The sequence below is a fragment of the Chelonoidis abingdonii genome, chromosome 2, assembly GCF_003597395.2.
Source record: "Chelonoidis abingdonii isolate Lonesome George chromosome 2, CheloAbing_2.0, whole genome shotgun sequence".
Classification (NCBI taxonomy): domain Eukaryota; kingdom Metazoa; phylum Chordata; order Testudines; family Testudinidae; genus Chelonoidis; species Chelonoidis abingdonii.
Window position 1 is genome coordinate 40,928,600 of NC_133770.1, and position 22,341 is coordinate 40,950,940.

Genomic DNA, 22,341 nt, shown 5'->3' on the forward strand with positions numbered 1-22,341 from the left:
TCTCTTCCAGCTGTGTTATGTTACAGGAACAATTTATAATTTTAGTATGTAATCAAACAGGTGGAAGTAGCTATATATAGAAACTCCAGTTAAGGGGCTCATTTGTGACTTCCTAACTGACAAGCACAATATTTCTGGGTCACAGCATTCAGACCCAGTCCAGACACAAACACCCTCCACATGGAAAAAGTCTTATGCATTTAATAAGGCTAAAACCCAAAGGGTTCCATGGCAGTCACTCTATGGTTTGAGCATTACCCTGCTAAACCCAGGGTTGTGAGCTCAATCCTTGAGGGGGCCATTTAGAGAACTGGGGTAAAAAAAAAAAGTCTGGGGATTTGTCCTGCTTTGAGCAGCGGGTTGGACTAGATGATCTCCTGAGGTCCTTTCCAACCCTGATATTCTATGATTCTGTATCTACTATAAACTTACATACTTCATAGAGAATTAAAAGATCATCCTGTAGCATTTAATAGTGAATTATCTGTACTTCTGTTACAGAATTCTATAACTTGGGTTAAAAATTCTGTACAAAGGTTATCTTTACATTCCATAAGATGTTTTATAAGGGTCCAGATAGCTTGTTTTTATAAGCATAGGAAAGGCAGGTCCACTTCCTCTCTTTTTTCTCTCTGCAGCAGTACATTGGCTATTTATTTGTTGCATTGACTAACCTTCATTCTGGAGACCTAGATTCAAATCTTGATTGAGTATGACAAATGAGAATGAATTTGTGGCTTCATCTTGAGCATTACAGGACTGAACTACCACTCAAGGCAAGGAGGTACAGTTCATACTCTCTGCTCAAGGAACAGCAATTCTGGAAAAGCAGACTGGTCATAGGTCAATTGTTCAGATACAATTATGTGAAGAAGTTGCCTGCCTACTCGTGCTTTAAATCATACAAAATATATGAACACAACTTTTTCCCCCATTCACTACTCTTATTTTACCTAACACTTGTGTGTGTGTGCATGTGTGTTCAGGGGAAGGAGGGAATTTCTTTCATGCTATTTGGTCAAGCCTGCGGCAGCATTTCTCAATCCATATCCTACAATACTAACACCAGATCTCTATTTTACTCATCTCCAATAAATAAGGTAAATTGGTTATTTTGGAGAACCTTGACAACCCTGTTGACTGAGTATTTTGGTCTCAAATCTCCCTCTAATAAGGATTCCCTTACATCATTGTGCTACCAGCATCGCTTACTCAGATATCTCTCTTATTCCCAGTCATGAATCTTTATGCTGACAGAACCTTTAGTATTTTTTCTACAACCAAATGAGTAAATGCTTTTGTATAAATTGTCTCCATATAATAATTACATTTTATCATCTTCCTTTACATTCCCTCCCACATACGCACTTTTGTTCTTTCCAAAAGCAAATCTTAGGGGGATATATTCTCCTCTCCGTGTGTGGGAGCTGCATGTTGTCATAAACAGATGGTTAAGGGTTAATGTCTCTTTTTCCTGTAAAGGGTTTACTAGCAGTAAACCTGGCTGACACCTGACCAGAGGACCAATCAGGACACAAGATACTTTCAAATCTCAGTGGAGGGAAGCCTTTGTTTGTGCTTTCTGGGTTTTTTCTTTGTTCTCTCTGGGTTCTGAGAGGTACCAGACATGTAAACAGATATCTCCAAGTTTCTGAAACAGCCTCTTCTGTTCAATTTAGTAAGTACCAGTTAGAAAGGCGGTTTAGTCTTTTAATTGTTTTCTTATTTTGCAAATGTGTATTTTGCTGGAAGGATTGTATCTCTGTTGCTGCAACTTGTATTTGTGCTGGGGGGAGGATTCTCTCTAGTGCTATAAGCTGAAAGACCCTGTAACATTTTCCATCTTGATTTTACAGAGACAATTTTTACTTTTTTCTTTCTTTTATTAAAAGTTTTCCTTTTTAAGAACCTGATTGTTTTTTTATTCTGGTGTGAGATCCAAGGGGAGGGAGTCTGCACTCACCAGGGAATTGGTGGGAGAAAGGAGAGAAGGGGGGGAGGAAAAACCTCATTTCTCTCTGTGTTAGTGTTACTGTCTCTCTCTCAGGGAGAGTCTGGGAGGGGGAGTGAAGAAGGGGGGGAAGGTGGATTTCCTCTCTGTTTTAAGATTCAAGGAGTTGAATCACAGCGATCTCCTAGTGTAACCCAGGGAAGGAAGGATCTGGGAGGAAGAAAGAGGGGAATGGTTTATTTCCCTTTGTTTTGAGACCCAAGGGGCTTTGGGTCTTGGGGTCCCCAAGGAAGGGTTTGGGGGTCAGAAAGTGCCCCAAAACACTATATTTTTGGGTGGTGGCAGCTCTACCATTTCTAAGCTAGTAATTAAGCTTAGGGGGGTTCATGCAGGTACCCCATCATTTGGACGCTAAGGTTCAGTGTGGGGATTCATACCTGGACACATGTGCATATCCTTGTGCACCAGGTGAGAAGGATGAGTGCATTTTCTGAATTGGACAAACTACTTATAGTTTTTCTTTGTGAAATTAAATGATCAGTGGTAGTAGTTATGAAAGTATCTGAAAAGCTCAAACAATAAAAATGTACTACTTAATAGAAGCAATCAGTGCACGTACCAACTGCATTTCAGACAGCAACAGTATTCTCCTATACTGGAGGCTGCAGATACTTGCTATTATATTTCCAAAGCAGTGGTAATGCTCTAAAATTCAGAATAATCCGTTTCTCTACTCATTTTCAAAAACCTAAAAAAACCAATAAAAATATTCTGCAAGTCTGAGTCTGTGTTCAAGGAACATCTCTACCTGCTATCATGAAACTGACCCCCAAAGCCTAACCCTTCCTGGCACAATACCCATGCTTGTACTTTTGTTAATTTCTGCAGAACTTATGGTTTTCACAAATATTATATCATTGCTAGAAAAAAAAGGATTATGTAGCTTACAGCACTAGTAGTAACGGTAGTAATGGTAATAGTCATAGTTTTGATGATCACTGGTTTGTTACAGACCAATAACTGTCCTTATTTTCATGCATCATATTCATTTTGGGTAGGATACAAACATCATGCTGAAGACTCGTAAGCTAGTTCATTAGCATTGAATGCTGGGATTACTTCACTTTTGGTGACAGTAAATATATTATGTAGTAGATGGCCCTACTGTTCTGGGGAGAACTGTGTACACTTATACTATAATACTATAATACAAATGTTTAATAATAATAAATTGTTAACTGGTAGAATTTCAGCTCTGGACCATGTAACTATGCACCTCAGAAACCCCCTTTTAATATGCATTTTACCGTTAGCCAGTACCTTGTTTCTGTCCTTTTGGAAAATAGTGTTGCCACACAAATCAAGTCTTTTTGGAAGTTTTTGTTAACAGATAAACAAGTTTCCAATGCCAGGGCCAATCAAAGCTGTATTTATAGAAGCAGCTTATTATTTATGCATTTATGATTCTATAAACATTACAGATTAAAGCTAGTACCAATCAGGATTCAAAGAAAAGTCTACAGTTTTAGCTTAGGAAGTACTATTCTGTAGACTGAATAATCATGTTAAACAAGTAACAGAATTAGTGACCCATCATGGCACCTTTGACTTACCTCAATAAAGAAGAGACTAGCTGCTGACGTTGGATGATGGTACATATAGACTGTTACAAGGATGGCTGCTGCTACAATGAGGACCAATATCAGAATTCCAACAATTAAACCAGCATGGAGAGTTCCACCTTTCTTCTCTGCAGCGCTATCATCTGTAGAAGCTACAAGCATGGAATACTTATTAGCATGGCAACTGTTTTGCGATTGAGAGATTATTTCTTCTCGTCTACATTAAATTATTAATAATTGAACATTTGTTTTCTCTGTCCTACATTTTCCTAATATTCTCAGTAACCCAAGTCGCAGAAAGAAATTACATCTTCCTTCCCCCATATGCGTACTCATATAATGTTAATGAAATGACATTTCCAAATGTTTTATTATTTCTAGCTCAATAAACAAAATTAATATCCTTCTTTCTGAAAGTAATTTGGACATTCTAAAGTTCCTAATTATCTACATAATGAATTTACATAAGAACAAAATTTGACTTTGATTTTCCCCAAAAAACTATCACAATTGTCCTACAGACATCAAGTATTAATTGAATACGTTTTGAAATATGCATTTTGTCATTTTTTTTTTTGGCAAGCTTCAGTCTGAGAGATGTCATAGTCCCCTGTGAGGGGGAGCTAATAAACACATTCTGAAAGCCTGATTCATTAGCTTGGAGAATGATTTCCCAAAGTCCTGTGCAACTGAATCACATTGCAAAAGTGTAACAAATGAATGTGAAATGAGCCTCAAATATTTTAATCTTAGTATGAAGGGAGTACAAGTATTTCTGGAGTTGATCATTTCGTTAAACTTTATACTGATAGGTCTCTTGTTGTATTACACATTTGCCTTGGGGAAAGAAGACATACCAGAGTATATATCCCCTAAAGCAAATAACATCGCTACTCCCAGATAAATCAACTAATTGAAAATCTGATTAACAGTGTTATGCTGAAAGAGTCTTATTAAGTTAGTTAGTTGTCATTGGTGGTACTGGTTGCACTTGGATGAGTCTGATTCCTATTTTGGGCACACCCAGAGAATTTTAGCAATTTCAAACATCAGCAGTAGGTTATTCAGCTACTATTGCCTATAAACAGAATTCACACATAATCAGTTACCATACTGTAAATAGAAAAGAAACAAGAAGAGGAAGGCCTTAGAATGATTCAGAAGCCCTGAATTAGTTTTAAGACTCATTGGAACACATGATTTGCCTACAAAAACTAATATTGGTGCTAGTGTTCCCATCCTTGTCTGCCTGTTTTTCAGTCTTTCGAACAATCACCTATGTCATTGGCTTTCATGTGACCACGTTCCGGGCTTCTGAATCAATCCAAAGCTGCCTTCTTCTGGTTTCTTTTCTACGTATAGTGTAGTAACTGATTGAGTGACAGTTCTGTTTTTATGTAACTGAAAGCTGAACTCATTAACAAGGACCCTTCACTTTTAAGCCCCTCTCCAAAACACATTTCTGTCATGTTGCCTATAGTGACGCTTGTTGAGTTGTATAGAAATCCCTTTTGTTGTTCCCTTTCCAAGACTAGGATGTAGGATGTATCAGTTTGTCCTCAATTGGTGAGATCCTCAGGGCAGGGACTGCACCTTCTCGCGCGCCTGAAAAGCACCTACTACTTCTCAGGCACCACTGCAAACAAATGGTACATAAAAATAGTAATAACTACTGTACATGATCTTTTAGCATTCACCAGCTGGCCAACAGATCATTCAAAGCATATCATAGACAAGGAAATTTGAAAAAGAATAGGAAAGGGACTATCTATCTAGGTTCTCTCCCAATGATGCCTGTAATGGTACCAGCTGAGCTCTTAGGGTTAATGGCTAACTCTCATGATCCCAGCTACACATGTCCGTGCATAATAGTACTCTCAGATGGAATCAAACTGTATAAAGCTAGAGGCCCATAAGCAAAACTATAGGAAGGAATTTAAAATACTGCCCTAACTTGGGATCTTGGAGAAGAGCATGAACGTCTGATCCTATTTCCTCCCACAGATTTGCCTCTGTGGCTATAGGTAAAGCAGCAGGAAACTCCTTGGAAGCCAGTAGTCTTCTCTTCCAGGTCTTGCAGCACCTGGCTATGGAACATTTCAGATGTTGCAGGCTCAGACAGCAGTCGACCAGCCTAAGCTTCTCTCCTCTGCTTTCACAGCACTAAGCTCAACCACAAGAGCACATAGGGCCCAGGCCCAACCTGACCTTCTTGTAGCCTGCGGGGCTAGGGGTGTTGCAAAGCCAGGCACAAGAAGAAGAAAGTAAAAGATGAGAGAAAGAGAAACAAGAGGCAGAAGAGGATGGGAAAGAGAAAGAAAATAGGCAGAAAAGCAAGAAGAGGAGACAAGTGTGCTTGAGTTTGGTGGAACAGAGCTGGGGCCTCCACATCATTACAAAGAGTGGGGGGCTTCTACAACAAAAAGAAGTTGTGGGGTCTTAGCCATTTCAGCATACTTTAAATTGAATTAACTTTGTTTATTCATACTGTTCACAGCTAGCAGCAGATACATTTCAAAATTGCTATGCTAATCATGTTTTTTCCACATTTCAAGGGGTCTTGTGTATTAATTTTTGTACCATCTGCACAATTTTTTACTACTATGAGTCCCATTCTGCCATCTTTCCTTATGGCACAAGTACACTATATGAAGTGTGCAGATGTGAGTTGCTCCCATGACTGGCTGCCCTCAGGGCAATTACAGGATCAATGAAAAAAGGAAAATGGCTTTAAAAGATTTTACCTTTACTGAGAGATAATTTAAGGTAGCCCAGTAATTCTCAACCTAAAGCTGGAGGTCATTTGCAGCCCAATCAGCACACAGCAGTGACTCATGTGACACCCTCAAGGCCATACAGGTAGTATATATATTGTTTGGATGCAGCACACATAACACATAGAGAGCTGCATATGCGGCCCACAATGGTAAATACGTTGAGATTCGCTGATCTAGCCCCAGGAGCAAATTTGTGGGAGGAAGCGAGAATCCGGAATCATTCAACCTTCCCCAGCTCCTCTCCAGGATTTCCAAAATCTTGAGATAGGGCCGTTTTACCCTGTGGTGTGGCTGTATAATTCATCAGGCAGTCAATGGGACAACGCGTGGTGTAAAGTACAACTCGGCGGAGTCAGAGTGACAGAAACAGGCCCTAAATCACCTATAAAATGGCTATATGCCTGCACCTGAGACTAGACTGAATTATAAAAGCTCAAACTGCAATTTTCAGTTTATACACAGTAATAAGGATAATAATACTCGTACTTGTACACGCCTTACACTCTCAAAGCACTGTGCAAACATCAATTAATTTATCCAGAGGCCAGCAGGACAGGCCTGCTTTATGTTACATGCCTTGGGCCAGACTGTGAATTCTTTATTTGCAGTGATGAGTAGTTAATTGCATGAACAGTCCCCTTGACTCATCAGTAGGAGTAAGGGATTCGTAAACTGGTCCCCTAATAGTTACTTTTCCTTTTACAACTGTCTACTCCTTTGCTCTTCCACTGAATGCTGGATTAGCACAAGTTAAATTTACTTGACTATTTACACCCATTTTCTGACCAGTTTATGCCTTTGTATCATTACTTTGTGGACTATCATATTCTACAGACATATGAAAGAAAGGTCCTAGCCAGGGAGTAGGGACAGATCAAACTAATCCCTTTAATTTGATACACTGTTGATGTTTACTACTTGGATTTGTAAATGAGAGACTCCAAATGATGGCAGCCTGTCAGTATTTCTTCTAGCCCATTGTGTAAAGTATTCCAAGTACATTGAAATAATGATCAGAATGGCAAATGCAAAAAATAATAAAATATGAATACATGGTTTTCTAAATGACAAGTGTAAGTGACTAGTGATTTCCATAATTAAACTTCAGTTCATTGACCTCAGTGTTAGAATGTTGAAAAGAAATTGATTTCACTTTGTTTGCACAGACAATAAACAATGTTGTCAGCTGTGAAAATATCTCTGCCATAAATCAAGGATAGGTCTTTAAAAAGCCACAGAGGGGAATGCTAGAAAGAAGACCTGGAATCTTTTTCAGGTGCAAAAACATTATTAAGCTTATCACAGCCCGTCTCCTGCCACAGGCAAGGCTAAACCTGTAAGGAGGATATTTGTCTTGATGACCCATCCCTTCCTGATGGCAGGTCTCACAAATGAGTGTCCCTCAGGCCACGTCTACACTACAGGATAAAATCGAATGTGCTAAAATCGGTTTTATAAAACTGATATTATAAATTTGATTTCATGTGGCCACACTAGGCACAGTAATTCGGCGTTGTGCGTCCATGCTCCAAGGCTAACGTCGATTTCTGAAGCGTTGCATTGTGGGTAGCATTTCCGTAGCTATCCCATAGTTCCCGCAGTCTCCCCGCCCCTTGAATTCAGGGTTGAATCTTATTGTCGCGGGGGGTTTCTGGGTAAATGTCGTCAATCATTCCTTCCTCCGGGAAAAATCAGCTGACAATCCTTTCGCGCCGTTTTTCCCTGGATTGCCCTGGCAGACGCCATAGCACAGCAACCCATGAACCCATTCAGCTTTTTTTTTTTGCCGGCACCGTATGTGTACTGGATGCCGCGGAGAGAGAGCGATACTCAGCGCTACACAGCAGCATTCACTTGCTTTTGCAGTGATAGCAGAGATGGTTACCGTCGTTCTGTACCGTCTACTGCCCGGAGAAAACGGCAATGCAGATGACGGTTATCTCTCCCCTCTGTATGTCACTGCTACATGAGTGCCCTGGCTGAAAATTTTTGAAAGCAAAATTGGGATTGACTCCACTTGGGACTGAATCAATTCTCCCTTATGGTTTCTAAAAATAGAGTCAGTCCTGCCTAGAAAGGGGCAAGTGTATTCACAGACCAGTGTATCAGAGCACAGCTGCCTCGTGTCAGTATTCACGGGGGGTGCCCCTGCAACAACTAGCCCGTTGCTTCCCTCCTCCCAACTTCCTGGGCTACCGTGCAGTGTCCCCCCCCCTCCCCCATTTGTGTCCTGACTTATAAGGAATGCAGGAATAAGAAACAGAGACTTGTTAGTGAGATATAATAGTGGGAGGAGGCACCTGGAAGGCAGCCTCCTGGGCTATGACAGTCAGGCAGGTACGGAACTTTTCTTTACCAGAAAGGGAGGGGGTTGACCCCAGTTGCGATGAATGAAGCTGGTTATTAGCCATTCTGTTCCTATTTACTGGGAGTAACAGCAATGTTGGTGTCAATGTCACCATGTTAGATATTGATGAGGACGGTACTAGTCTACTGCACCATCTACCACGGGAGCGGGAGATGGAGAGGAGCAGCATACTGCTCTTCACTGCTGCAGCATCGGCGTCTACCAGCAGCATTCAGTACACATAGGGTGACACTGAAAGTAGTAGGATGATTTCTTTCCCTTTTCTTTCATGGGGGGGAGGGGGGGAGAAACTGACGAGCTTGTTCCTGAACCACGCCAGACACTGTGTTTGAAACCTACAGCACTGGAAGCTCAGCCAAGAATGCAACACTTTCAGAGACTGCTGTGGACTGTGGGTAGATGGAGTCTCAGTACCCCTCCATCCTGAGATCATTTGAGTCTCTGCTTCCGTTACGCTTGTCATGCAGTGCTGTGGTACTGGAGATTTTTTTTCAACGCTTTGGCATTTCGTGTTCTGTACGGAGCTCTGATACAAACATTTGTCTTCCATACAGCGATCAGATCTAGTATCTCCCGTACAGTCCATGCTGGAGCTCTTATTGGATTGAGACATCGCTGCACGCGCTGATCACGTGCCTTCGAGCTCCCGTTGGGCAGCAGGAAATGTAATTCAAAAAGTTCGCGGGGCTTTTCCTGTTTACCTGCGCGCTGCAGCTCGCGAGTTCAGATTGCTGTCCAGAGCGGTCAGTGTTGCACTCTGGGATACCGCCCGGAGGCCAATAACGTGATTTCCGTCCACACTAACGTAATCCGAACTGTTAATATCGAATTTAGCGCTACTCCTCTCGTCGGGGTGGAGTACAGAAATCCGATTTAAAGAGCCCTTTATATCGATATAAAGAGCCTTGTAGTGTGGACGGGTACAGCGTTAAATCGATTTAACGGCCATTAAATCGATTTAAACGCGTAGTGTAGACCAGGCCTCACACTCTCCTTTTCTTTTGCTCCAGCGGTGGGCGTTACAGATAGCATTTCTGTTTACTAGAGAGTCACACACATCATACCTTGTGTAGGCTGAGTTTATGGCACACACCAAGGGCTCCTTTCATCCATTCATTCCCTCCTTCGCTGACGAGCTCCCTGTGTGTCCCCCTGTATTTCAGGGACTCCTTACAACTCCCCTCAGTCACTCCCCTGCCAGGAGTTCTGTGTGCCCTTCCATTTCCACTTCCCCCATGCTCTCCAGTCCCCCTTTTCATCCCATGGCAGGGGCTCTGCATACTAACTAATCTCCATACCAATTCCCCCCCACAAAGGTTCTGTGTGCTCCCTGTTCCCTCCTCTTCCCATTTCAGAATCCAACATTCTCCTCCCCATGGATAGGGCTCTGTGTGCACCTCAGTCCACTTTGTCCCTTCATGTCCTTCCTCACCAGGGACCCCCAACCTACCCCATCACTAGGTGTTCTGTTTGTCTCCATTCCTCTCTCCACCAGTAGCAGGTTCCCCCATTCCCTTCCTATGCCAAGGGCTCTGTCTGAACCTTCATAACTCCTGTTCCCCCTACTTCCTCCTTTCCCCTGGCTTACCAGGGGTTCTGTATGTCCTTCTTCCCCCTCTACCAACCTGTCATCCACCAAAGGTTCTGTGCACCCCATTCTACGCTCCCTCCATATCAGGGTCCCCAATCTCTTCATGTTCCCTTTCTCCTCCATCCTTATTCTTCTTTCTTTCTGGGGGATATAAGCCATTCAGGATGTTAACATGCTAAAGCTCCATTGGGAGGATAGGCAGAGATAAGAGGCTGGAAGGTGTTAATCGGTGCCATCAATCAGTTCTTTGTCCTACGGACAATTGCAGAGGTGCTTGAGGTTTCGCTATGCTGAAGAGCTCTGGCAGGGGCTTCATGTGCCCTCCATTTCCCACCTTTTGGTTTTCCAAGTTCCTCCCAAATCCACAGTGTTCTGGCTATTGTTGTCTACAACATTCCCTGAAATTTTTGAATTGATTGGATGGTCTGACAGACAAACAGAGACATGCCACTGAATTGAGTATAAAGCCTTTGCAAGCTCACCCAATTACTCAAACAAAAATGGTTCTAGTATAACTCTTAAACAAAAGGAATGTGTTCACATGTTCATGGTTAGGCTGCTTTTCTTTATGGACTGTATAGCAGGAAGGAAATAGTGGGTAATTACATGCTTTTTAAAAAACACACACAGAAATGAGCTAAATATTAATTCATTCCAGTCTCCTCTTCTGCTGCTGGAAAGTCTTCCAAGGAAGCCCTGGCCTACAATGCCAGCTTACGTTGGTATGACAACATTGCTCAGGGGTGTGGAAAATCCCCGGAGAGACATAGTTATACCGACCTAACCCCAAATGTAGACAGCGCTATGTTGACGGGCGAAGCCCTCCTGTTGACATAGCTACTACCTCTTGGAGAAGTGGAGTACCTATGTGGAGTGCTACAGCAGGCACTGCTGCAGTGCTAGTACGTGTAGACAAGTTTTCATAACTGGAATTTTACCTTTAAAAACATATTTTAAAAACACAGAGACTATCTGGTTTGATATTAGATTATGTTATGACTTATGGTCTGATTAGCTCCTTCGGACATTCTAGTGTAGAAAAACATCAGAGAAACTCAAAGATGCACTATAAAGAGACCTGCCTTGTTCCTTTTGAAGCCAATGAGAATTTTGCAAGAATGTGTCCAAAATCTTAATTAAAAAAACAAAACAAAAAACCCCAAACTGGTAATGGTATGCACACCTTGTAAAACCAATTATGCTGTATTATAGCATTTGCCTCCCTATAGCACACTAACCATTCAGCTCCTTAGAGCAGTGTACATGACAGACAGTACTATGGTATACATCCTACAAGATCTGCTCCATAGTTCAGATTGATGCGAGCTTTCCACTATGCTATTAATATAATAGAGACAGATTGTGAGGGCGCCTGCTCCTCAGTAATGGAAGAAGGAAGGGAAGGGGCTAACTAGGAATTCATTAGAGCAGAAATATAAAGAGGAGACAGTGGAAGGTGAAGGGAAAATCCCTGAAGGTCCACTACTATTTTTTCGGTGGGAGCCCTGTCTGCTCACCACTGCAGGACAGAGTTAGTGAACTTCCAGACCAGGAAACAAGGAGAACTGAGAAGCTACACTGAGGAGTTATTTTGTTTGCAAGAGATTTTGTAAGTTAAGCATTGCTTTTTTAGGCCCCAGTTGAAGCAAGGCAGCCCTTCTTATCAGTTTGCCCTTACATTTTAGGCTGCAGAAAGCCCTGCTCATAAATCACAATATAGCTGCACAGATATGTCTGCCTGAAAGCGGTAGGATGCATTTTTGTTTTTATTTATTTATTTTCTCCTTTTCCAGTTACTCCTGGCCATGGCTCAGTCACATCCACACAGAACTCTTCTTCACTTATATATGAGGCATTTAAAAATAATGTTTAAAAGTTTATCAATATAAACTGATCTCCTGCTAATGCCTGTGGGCCACACGGAGTGGGGCACAAGGGCCCCAAGGGAATTTGGAGGAGGTGTGGCGAACCAGAGGATTGTTGGAGGGGACGCAGAAGACCTTGAGAGATGTAGATGGGCAAAAAAGGTGAAATTTTTAATCCACATTAAACATTGTGAACCCATAAAATTTTCTACATACAAAACATAAGAGAGTAAATTTTTCCTTGCAGAAAAAAAAGCCTCTTAGATTTCTTCCTCCTCTGCTCCACTGTCAGCTACTCCCATATCCCTCTCAGATATAATCCTGCCACGGTGTAGAGGGGTTAGATTAAGGGGTCCCCTTCAGCCCTCCATTTCTATGATTCTATACCATGCTGTGGGCTTGCTATGAAACATGCAGGAGGGGAGCCCGGCTTTGACGGCCTTACAAGATCTATCAGAGATCTATCTATGGGTCCCCAACCTGGGTATTTTACAAGCTAATCCAAGTTAAACTTTTAGTTCTTAATAAAACCAACCCAACAGTGAAATACCCAAACAAAACCTTTCTTTAAAAAAAATAAAATAAACTAAGGTTGAAATTTTATTTCAGTATGAGTCCAGCTTTAAATTATTGAGGGCCGATGCTATAACCCTTATTGCCTTAATTAGCCCATTAAAGCCAATGATAAAACTCCTGTTGGCATTAGCGTGACTAGTTAAAAGGACTACTCTGGTCAGTATATTTGCAGGATCAGGCCCTGATTTCATAACAAAGGAATACAGGATGGGCACTGAAATTGTTTTCCTGTGAGTGCTTTAAAAATGCATTTGCTGTTAGGCCATGTGGCAATGCTATAAAATATTATTTTAACCATCATTCTAAAATAATGATTTTATTGGGCTATTCAGATGAATGAAAGACTATTCACATGAGCAACTGTAGTAGCATCAGGCCCTAACGGCGATAAAGCACCGTCACATATTTACACTGATCTCTGGAACTAGTGAGTTAGTGTCCTATAGCAATTTAAAATGTTAAAGAAATAGAACTTACAATGCATTTTTCAGGGTCTTTGTGTGAATATGCCACTTGGTACAGGTTGGGTTCTTTTGTTTCTGTTTTGTTGGTTTGTCTTTGCTGATTTTAGGATTGTTTCTGCTTTCCTTGAAGTCAATGACAGAACTCTAATTGGCACAATTTGCATGGGCAAGGATGAAAAAATGAATGTTTCAGAATTGGGTTTGATTTTTAAGCAATGGATCGTAGCATGGAGATTGTGCTGGCTGATAAACCATGCAGTATGATGTGTTATTAATACTAATGCAAAAGCAACAGTAATATCTGAATGTTCTTAATAAACAGGATCTCTCCAAAACTTGCTTAGGAATATTGAAATATGTTAATCCATTATTATTATTTTATGTATATAGCATCAAAGTGGCGGGGGGACGGGAGACTTTACACACACTTCAACTGACAGGTCAGATCACCAAACAGCTCACAATCCAGAGTGCTGATCCTAAAGAGAGACACCAAAATAAGCAGAAATGACAAGAGTACAGACAAAGAACAGTCTTGGCCTGTAGGGTTCATAATCATTTTTTCAAAGCAGATGGAAATATACACTTGCACCTTCCATGGAAACTGATTTCCAAGCTATGAAGTTTTACAGATGAGCCCTTTGTCTCATAATCACACATGACAAAGGATTTTAATCACTCAATTATTATGGAATCACAGAAATTGGAGACTTCTAAAGACCTATAGTTGTTAGGTCATTTAATGCCTCACCTGGTCAATGCACGGTTGCACCCTATGAGTCCCTGTCTTTTATGAGAGAATGGGGCTGCTATTCTCCATGGCAGGCCCTCAGCTTTATAAAATTCACTTACCTGTTTGTGCAAAATAGCGCAATCTGCAGATCTTGAGGTCTTGGGGAAAGAGGGACATACTGAGAGCAGGTTTTAGGGGCTGTGTGTTTTCTGCTTTTGGGGAAGCTGCAAGGTTACACCCTCAAACACTGGGAGATTTCAGTTCCGTATCTGAACTGGAGACACTGAGCTTCTCTCACCTCATTGCATTACAACATAAATCATCCATTCAAAATACTAATGCACCTAGGCTAACATCATTTCCACAGCCCCTCTTGTTTTCTCTCCTAAGCTACTTCCTGCTCCCTACTTGGTCCAATTGTCCCCTTTCCCAGGAATTTCAGGAGATACCAAATAGCCACTTCCCAGAATCTTCTGGGAATCACCAGGCAAAGGCTCTTTCCCACATGTTCCCTCTCTCCCCACTGGGCAGTGCAAGAGCAGAAATGCTCTTCCTGGTGCATAACCCTTAGCTGTGAAGAAGTTGTAAGACAGCCCCAAGGATTTTTTCATTACCATACATGGCTGATGGGGAGCTGTCTGCAATCATCTCAGAAAACAAATGGCTTAGGATCTTACATACTGGGAAAGCAGAGAGAGATTTACAGTTTGAAAAACCCTACAGAGAATCAAAGGAACATCCATAACAGTGCAATTACTGCTGTTGCAGGAACTGAACGCCTTCAACTTCCATCTTTCTTCACTGTAATGGAGTACAATGTCCTTGTTTTGGGTTGAAGTTCTTCCCTTAGCATTCATTAATATTTTTCAGCTTTCTGCATCACTGCACAACGGCTAATATATTTATGCAGAAGTGGATTAAGACTTATTGGGGACTTAGGCACAAAGAACTTTTGGCCCCACCTCCACCCCTTCGCTATGGCACCCCACCCCCTGCTCCTCCTCTCCCTCGAGGCCCTGCCCCTTAGCCAGGCCGGAAGCCAGGCAGTGGTAAGAACTGTGGCAGCCGCCCAGGGAGATGGTTCGCTGTGGGAGCCCCAGGGTGCCAGAACCTTGTAAAAGTGGGGGGACCAAGGCCAAAGTGGCACAGGAATCCCTGCATGGTCCCTGAGCCCTGCTGCCTCCACCCTATTGCCCTGAGCTCCCTTTCATGGCATGGCACCTCAGGCTCACCCTGCTCCTTGCCTCTTGATCACAGCACCTCTCTACCCCATCTGGCCACAGCATCCACCCGTAAGGCTAGCCCTGTGTTCACCTTATTTCCAAACTCCACTGCCTTCCTGGATTGGCATCAGGATACACATGCCAAAATTAAAACTCCCAAGCTCAGTGTAGAGTAAGATCTAAACAGCAGGCTACTAGCATTAAGATTTATACTCCTCCTCTAGTGGCTGAAATTCATGTGTCAGTATATTAGGATGCACCCAACAGGGCCAGAACAACAGGATTCACATTAGAGACACAAGGCGGGTGATGTAAATATCTTTTACTGGCTTCTGTTGGTGAGTGAGACAAGCTTTCGAGCTTACAGATCTGAAGAAGAGCTCTGCGTAAGCTCGGAAGCTCATCTCTCCCCGCAAAAAGTTGCTTCAGTAAAAGATATTACCTCTCCCACCTTGTCTCTCTAATATCCTGGGACCAACAGGGCTACAACAACACTGCATTCAAAACTGGAGGATTCACATTAGCAGCCCAGAGTGATCATCATATTGTTTTCAAGATTTATATTTCTAGCATAATGTTGCCATTACAGCACAGCACTAGCATTACTGACACAATGAGATACATATAGCAGGGTGTGAATGCACTCCTGGGGTCCCCCAAATTGCCTGTGGCAGTAATCTGCCACTGCATTTGTGGTTAAGGTAATGTCTTAAAACTATCTTTCCCCTGGCATGTAAGGGAGGAAAGATGGTCTTATTCATGTGCTACATATTGTGACCCAGGAGATCTGGGTTCAATTTCTGGCTCTATCGCAGATTTTCTGTGTAACCAAGAGCAAGTCACTTAGTTTCACTCAGTCTGATCCGGACTAGAGTCAAGAAGACTTGGAAGTAGCAAGCCTATAGGGATCTTTTGTTCAGGCTGCTGGACATGAACAGGCTCTGTAGTGCCATGGTTCTCTAGTTCAGTGGCTCTTAACCTTTCCAGCCTACTGTGCCCCTTTCAGGTGTCTGATTTGTCTTATGTACCCCCAAGTTTCACCTCTCTTAACAACTATTTGCTTACAAAATCAGGCATAAAAATACAGAAGTGTCACAGCCACATTATTACTGAAAAATTGCTTGTTTTCTGATTTTTACCATATAACTATAAAATAAATGAGCTGGAATATAAATATTGTACTTACATTTCAGTGTATAGCATATAGAGCAGTATAAACAAGTCACTGTCTGTATGAAATTTCAGTTTGTACTTACTTTGCTAGTGCTTTTTAGGTTGCCTGTTGTTAAACTAGGCAAACATCTAGATGAGCTGATGTACCCCCAGGAAGACCTCTGCATAGTCCCAGAGGCACGCATACCCCTGGTTGAGAACCACTGATCTAGTTTGCTGGGTGCCAACTCTCTACTCCCATAGGCTAGTGGTGCAAAGTACTGCATTGTTCTGCACTAGAATCACACCAAAACCTCCAGGGGCTTGTACTAGAAATAACTTGAGTCCCTCTGACTGGCTCAAAGGAACTCAATTGTGTGCTGTATCATTTGGCCTGGCAAAGCACCTGCATGCACTCTTCATCCCCATGGGAGTGTGGCTAGCTGGATTAAGTGTGGCCAAGGCACTGTCTTCCCTGCCTGCCAGTTGAGGTTAGCCAGCAGACACTGGGTCAATGCATGCTACCTTCTTTCTAAAGCTGCCGCTACCACTCCCTGAAGCATTCATTACATTTTCCCTGTCAAGGCATAAAGCTTTAGAGCATTTCAACTCAGGGAGTATCTGCATTAGCCTTCCCTTCAAATTTTCCACAAACAACTGTGTAGCTCACCAATGGTAGCAAGGATGAGAACGTTAGTGTACACAGGGCTCTGAGCTGTACTGGTGAGAGCAATAGTGGGAAATTTTAAAGGAAAAGAGTTCATTTTGGACAGTGCCTAATTCTCCACTCCCCTATTTGCTCTCCAGCAAAACACTTTGGCCTGGCCTACACATACAAGTTGTAGTAGTTTAATTAAAGGGGTGGTATTAAATTGATTCAGTTAAACCAGAACAATTGTGCGTGTGGATCCCTTTACATCTGGCTTACAATAATAGATGTGTCAGCAGCAGAGGCAAATTAAACCAGCATAAGATAAGCCAGGCTTAAATTGAGGTAAGTGTGTCTACATACACAGATGTTTCACTTTAGCTAAATTGCTTAAATATTACACCATATCCTAAACGACTACAGTCTGTGTGTGTAGACAAGCCTTTTGTGGCAAAGCCAGAGTCTGACATGCATTCTTTGCATAGAAAATAACAATGGCTCTGCTTTTCGGGAAGACTTTGTAATTATATGTATTGACTCTCTGGGTAATTTACTCCTTATTTCCCATATTTACTATGAGGATAACTGCAGTAAAAAAAAAGATGACAGCAAAACTGGTGAACAGTGAATGGGGAGATGTGAAAAATTTAGAGAAAATCCACATACTTTAGTTTAAGGCTTTTTTGAGCACTCTCCAGAGCACCAGGAAGCAAACTGAAGTGAAAGCAATTTATCAGATTTACTAGATTAAATTTCCTGAAAGTAAAGATTATTAATCTGTGATGTTGTTTCCCCAGTATGGATGAGTTCAGCACTTTTTCCTCTGGCTGAGAATTTAAGATAGTCCTTGGGAAAGCAGGCGGAATTTAAAGTGTACAGCTCACATTTGTTGAACCAAACAGTACGGCATGCCTAAGAACCTTACAATTAACGAGGACTGAACCATAAAAAAATTGAACAACACTTGAAAATATAAAAGACCATTTTTTTGTTGCATAAATGTTATAGTGGTGACAAGTTAATTACCATCCCGTAAAGAGATCTTGTGCTGGATTGCAGTTCGACAAGTCATTGTTTTTATTTCAAAATAATAAAGCATGGCCTCAGTAACTCACAGCACCATGCAAAATTACTGCTGCATTATCTGTTGCTAGGACTATAATTAATTCCTGTCACAGTTGCAGAGAACACTTACAATTTTTACGTAAAATCATTTAGGGATTGCAGTGCAATATTGAGAATTTATTTTATTAAAGGAACAGCTGTCAAGCCCCATGTCTCAGAAAACAGAGTTGGCCCACAAGAACAGACTGATTTTACAAAACACCATGGCTAAAAATATCAAGACGCCGCCATCTTGTAAGAATTAGCTGTGCTTGGACTGCATTAAGAGTTCCAAGGCAGCACACTCTTGCCATGTATCTGCCAGGCTTTGTGCTATACCAGTGCTTGTCTTTAAGGGTTAAGGAGGAATTTTTCTAATGCTGCAGATGGTGATTGTGAATGTTTGTTTCACTTTTCCTTGAGCACCGTGCATGTCAGAAGGCTGTGAGTGGTTGCCTTTGCCAGGATTTGAATGGTGGTGATTGATTTTGAGGTTATCTTTATGAACATATCATTTAGCTGTGTTAACTTCTTAGGGTTTGAGTCCTCTGCAGTACTGGTGCATGTGGGGGTTCTAGCTTATCCCAGACATGAACATATTGCCAGGAATGAATGGTTGGTAGAATATGGAGAAGCACTTTTAAAACTGAGCATAGGTTAGAGGTACCCATCACTCATGCCCAATTGTTAACATGACGAAAGGGCTGGTTGAGAGAATGACTCCCAACAAGTATTGATAGCCTCTGAGGCTTCATGTGACCACTGTTTATTTGAGGCACAATGCCTCCAGGAACTCCTGGTAGGATAGTCCCACTCTGAGTTGCTCACAACTCATCCAATGGCTGGTACTCATTGTTTGTGCTTGCTTTAGTAATTGTCAGCATAACCCACCAATCAGTGGGTATGTCAACGCTCTGTCTGGGATTAGTGATAGTATATTAGTATATTAAAAATAGCTGCGTGGACATTGTAGTGCCAGTGGAGGCTTGAGCTAGCCACATGAGGTCAACCCTGCCCCTTGGGTCCAAGCTCTCTTCCGGCTGCAATGTAGACATACCCAGTACATATAACATGTTCCCTTCTGGGTCTGATACACAGAGATTGTGAGTCTGTTATAGCCCCCCAACTATGCTCCTTAGCTCTGTCTGTTACAGCTATCCCCCTATTCCATTTTGTTTCTTACAGCTGTCCCCATACTCCATTTTGTTTTTGTTCTCCTCCTGTGGCCGCCCCTCCCTGGCTGTTAAGTTGTTTACCAGGGCCACTGCCCTTCTCAAAGGGAGGGCCCCTTAAGTTGTTTACCAAGAGCCATTGCCCTTCTCAAAGGGATGGCCCATCTTTGTGCTAAGTGGGACCACTGCCGTCTTCAACGAGGTTGGTCCGTTTACACCTTAAACCTGGGCTTGGTGGTAGGGTAGGCAAATGTCCAGAGCTGCAAGACAATGTGTTTTAAGATCCTGGCATGAGTCATATGCCTCATGTGCTTTTGAGTCCTGAGGTGGAACGTCACACCCTCATGTGCACAGGACGTCTTGCCCGGCACGTCTCTGTGCTACCAGTGCAGTTTTCTGATGTCCTCCTAGCCCTCCTGTGACAGAGGGAGCCATCAGATTACTGCTGGGAAACCTCGACTGATTCGCCTTAAAAACAGACATTTTTGAACAAAATTCAGAGGTTCTGGATTCGCTGCCTGTCTGATGCCCAGGGGTTTGGGAGTGGTCCTTCTCCCCTCTTCGGCGTTATCTATTAAAGCGACCCCTGGTTTTTGAAACCTGCCCCACGAAGAAGCTAATTGCTGCATGAGAGATCTCCTGATTAATCGAGACCGACCGGAGCCCGATGCCTTGCTTCTTCTGAAGTCTTGCTGCTTTGCCTGTCTGCTGCTGATCTTGGGGACTGCGTAAAATCGCGCTTGTGAGAACTTTTAACACTTTTAATTGTTCATTATTTTAGCTGCTGGCTCTGTTTCCCAGCACACAGACGATCCCGTGAACTTGGTCGCACTGTGGTTGTGTAAAACCTCTCTTAAACTCCTGCGGTGCTTTGCCCTAAATAAGTTTGTGCGCTACTAAGCCTCGCTCCTGTGGGCTTTGCCCGGGGCTTACTGCTTTCAAGGCCGTAATCACGTGCAGCACCCACATCTCTGTTTCCTGGGGGCTTGCCTTGGGAGCGTAGATCCTGGCACATACCACTGGCCTCTGTAACTTCCGCGTAGCATATAGGTCAGCATAGGTTTGTTTTTAGTTTATAAGTCTTGTTGCTAAGATTGTAGTGCTTGTAAGTCACCGCCTTGCTAGAGTTTTGCTGGTTTTATTGCTCCGTATAGTTTGCTTGTATAATTGCTTAGAATGTGATATTTGTTGTTTGCCTAGTCGTGGTTAAGATAGATTTAAAAAGCCATTGCCTGGTTGTATTCGTACCTGTTTTGTTACTTTGTATAAAGCTGCTTGTCATTTTATATTAAGCTTAAGTTAGAGATAGTAAGGTTTTTGCTGTTTAGAATTCGTCTTCCGCGGTCCCGATCTCTCCCTGAACTTTCCTGTGTCTGTTTTTTCCCTGCTTCCAATCTCCCCCTCTGTGTACTTCTTCCGTGTCTCCCCTGTTAACTCCTGCTTGTTCCCCCCGCCCCGCAGCTGGCATCACCCCCGAACTTCCCAAACCCTTGCTGCTTCTCCCCGTGTAACTTCCCAAACCCCTTTGGCTGCTTTTTCCCCCGTATCTGCACTCTCCCTGAACTTCCCACTCTTTGCTGTCCTCCCCGCATCTGCACCACCCTCACACTTCCAACCCTTGCTGCTTCTCCCCTGTGTAACTTCCAAACCTTTGCCGCTTCTTTCCTTGTTTTTTGTGTCCGCTTGTCTAAACTCCCTCTAGCCTTCTTTACACTTCTCGCGCCCTCCCTACCGAAGATCACCATCACACTGCCTTTGTTTACTTCCCCGCAGGGCTTCAGAGTCTCTCGCTGCTTGCAGCTGCACTCTCCTCTCACCAGTTGCCACTAATCATTCACTCCCCTCCGCCTCCTGTTTCTTGACCGACCCTTAGGTACACTCTTGCAGATTATCTGCTATCAACAGCCCACAAATTAAGTCATTAAGTTTCTTTTATACTGTTACATTGCATAATTCCACTTACCACCCATTGTATCATTGACTTCACATTTTACTTGTGGTTATAACATCCCATTGTTGCCATCCACTTTTCTGATATACTTTATTGCATTGATGCCATTTGTACATTGTGTTAGCTAAACCACTTATCACATTTATCTAAGATTGGTTGACCATTCTATATAGAAGCTACCATTTTATTTTGCATTTCTTTTGGTACGTTTTGCATTCCACACTGTACTAGAGTTGTTCCTATATAAAGTTGAGTTGCTATCGACTAGACTGTATCCATGTGTGCTGAACTCCACTTACTGACCCCAGTAGAACTCCTACGCCTGTTCAATAAGAACCCCCCCATCATTGTCTATTGTAAACACCCTATACACCCCATCCCATCGTATTTCATTGTTAAATTCCCACCACTTCCTTTTTCCTTTAATAAAGAAATTAATTGGCACCCCACCTGTGTGGTAATTGCTCCCCAAGATCCCATATACCTGCAGGCAGGGACAAGCTCAAGCTGCAAAGATTTTCAGCTTTGTAGGTCTTGGTTCAATTCCCACTGTTTGCTAAAATGGATGCTGCCATCCTCTTATCTAGTAGATACCTAGATCTAACAGCAGACAGAGGTATTTTCTTTAATAGACTATATATTTCTCTTTCAATACCTATGGTTCATAGGCTGTTTTGGGAAGGAAGAACTTTAATTCTTTTTTATTTTAATACAGACTGGGCATGTCCAGTTAATGTTGCTCACAATCACATGCTACTGTAGATTTCCCATTCCCCTTTCTCAGGAAACAGTGGCTTCCTCTTCCAGGCACATAGACTGAAATTGTACAAGCCAATGAACTGCAGTTAGCAAAACATTTGGAGTTTATAGTCCAACTCTGACTATGTTTCGAATAAAACTGAAGAAAACAGGAGTGCTCTGGGATGTATTCAAGACCCTATTCCAACTTTAACTAGTCTAGAGAGTTTGATTATGTGAACAAATTCATTGCTTGGAAGTGCTAGAGGAGAAATGGCTTGACAATTTGTTGGGCTGATGCTGAGATAGCAAAGGGGAGATATCCAGCAACACAGAGCGTTTGTTAGATTAAGTAAATATGCAAATCTACCTAGATACTTGGTTTCACATAAAAAATGACAAGTT

The 22,341-nt window shown here is 42.3% G+C and overlaps 1 protein-coding gene across 2 annotated transcripts in view; it reads right to left on the reverse strand.

Annotated features, from left to right (window-relative positions):
* PLXDC2 (plexin domain containing 2) overlaps window positions 1-22,341 on the reverse strand; it is a 462,666-nt gene that overhangs the window by 22,473 nt on the left and 417,852 nt on the right. For both annotated transcript variants that reach the window (XR_012655203.1, XM_075062304.1), the window contains exon 13: window positions 3,565-3,725. Coding sequence is in view for 1 of the 2 variants with exons in the window: in XM_075062304.1 (XP_074918405.1) it covers window positions 3,565-3,725 (161 nt within the window). In the remaining variant the exon portion in view is untranslated. The remainder of the gene's footprint in view (window positions 1-3,564; window positions 3,726-22,341) is intronic.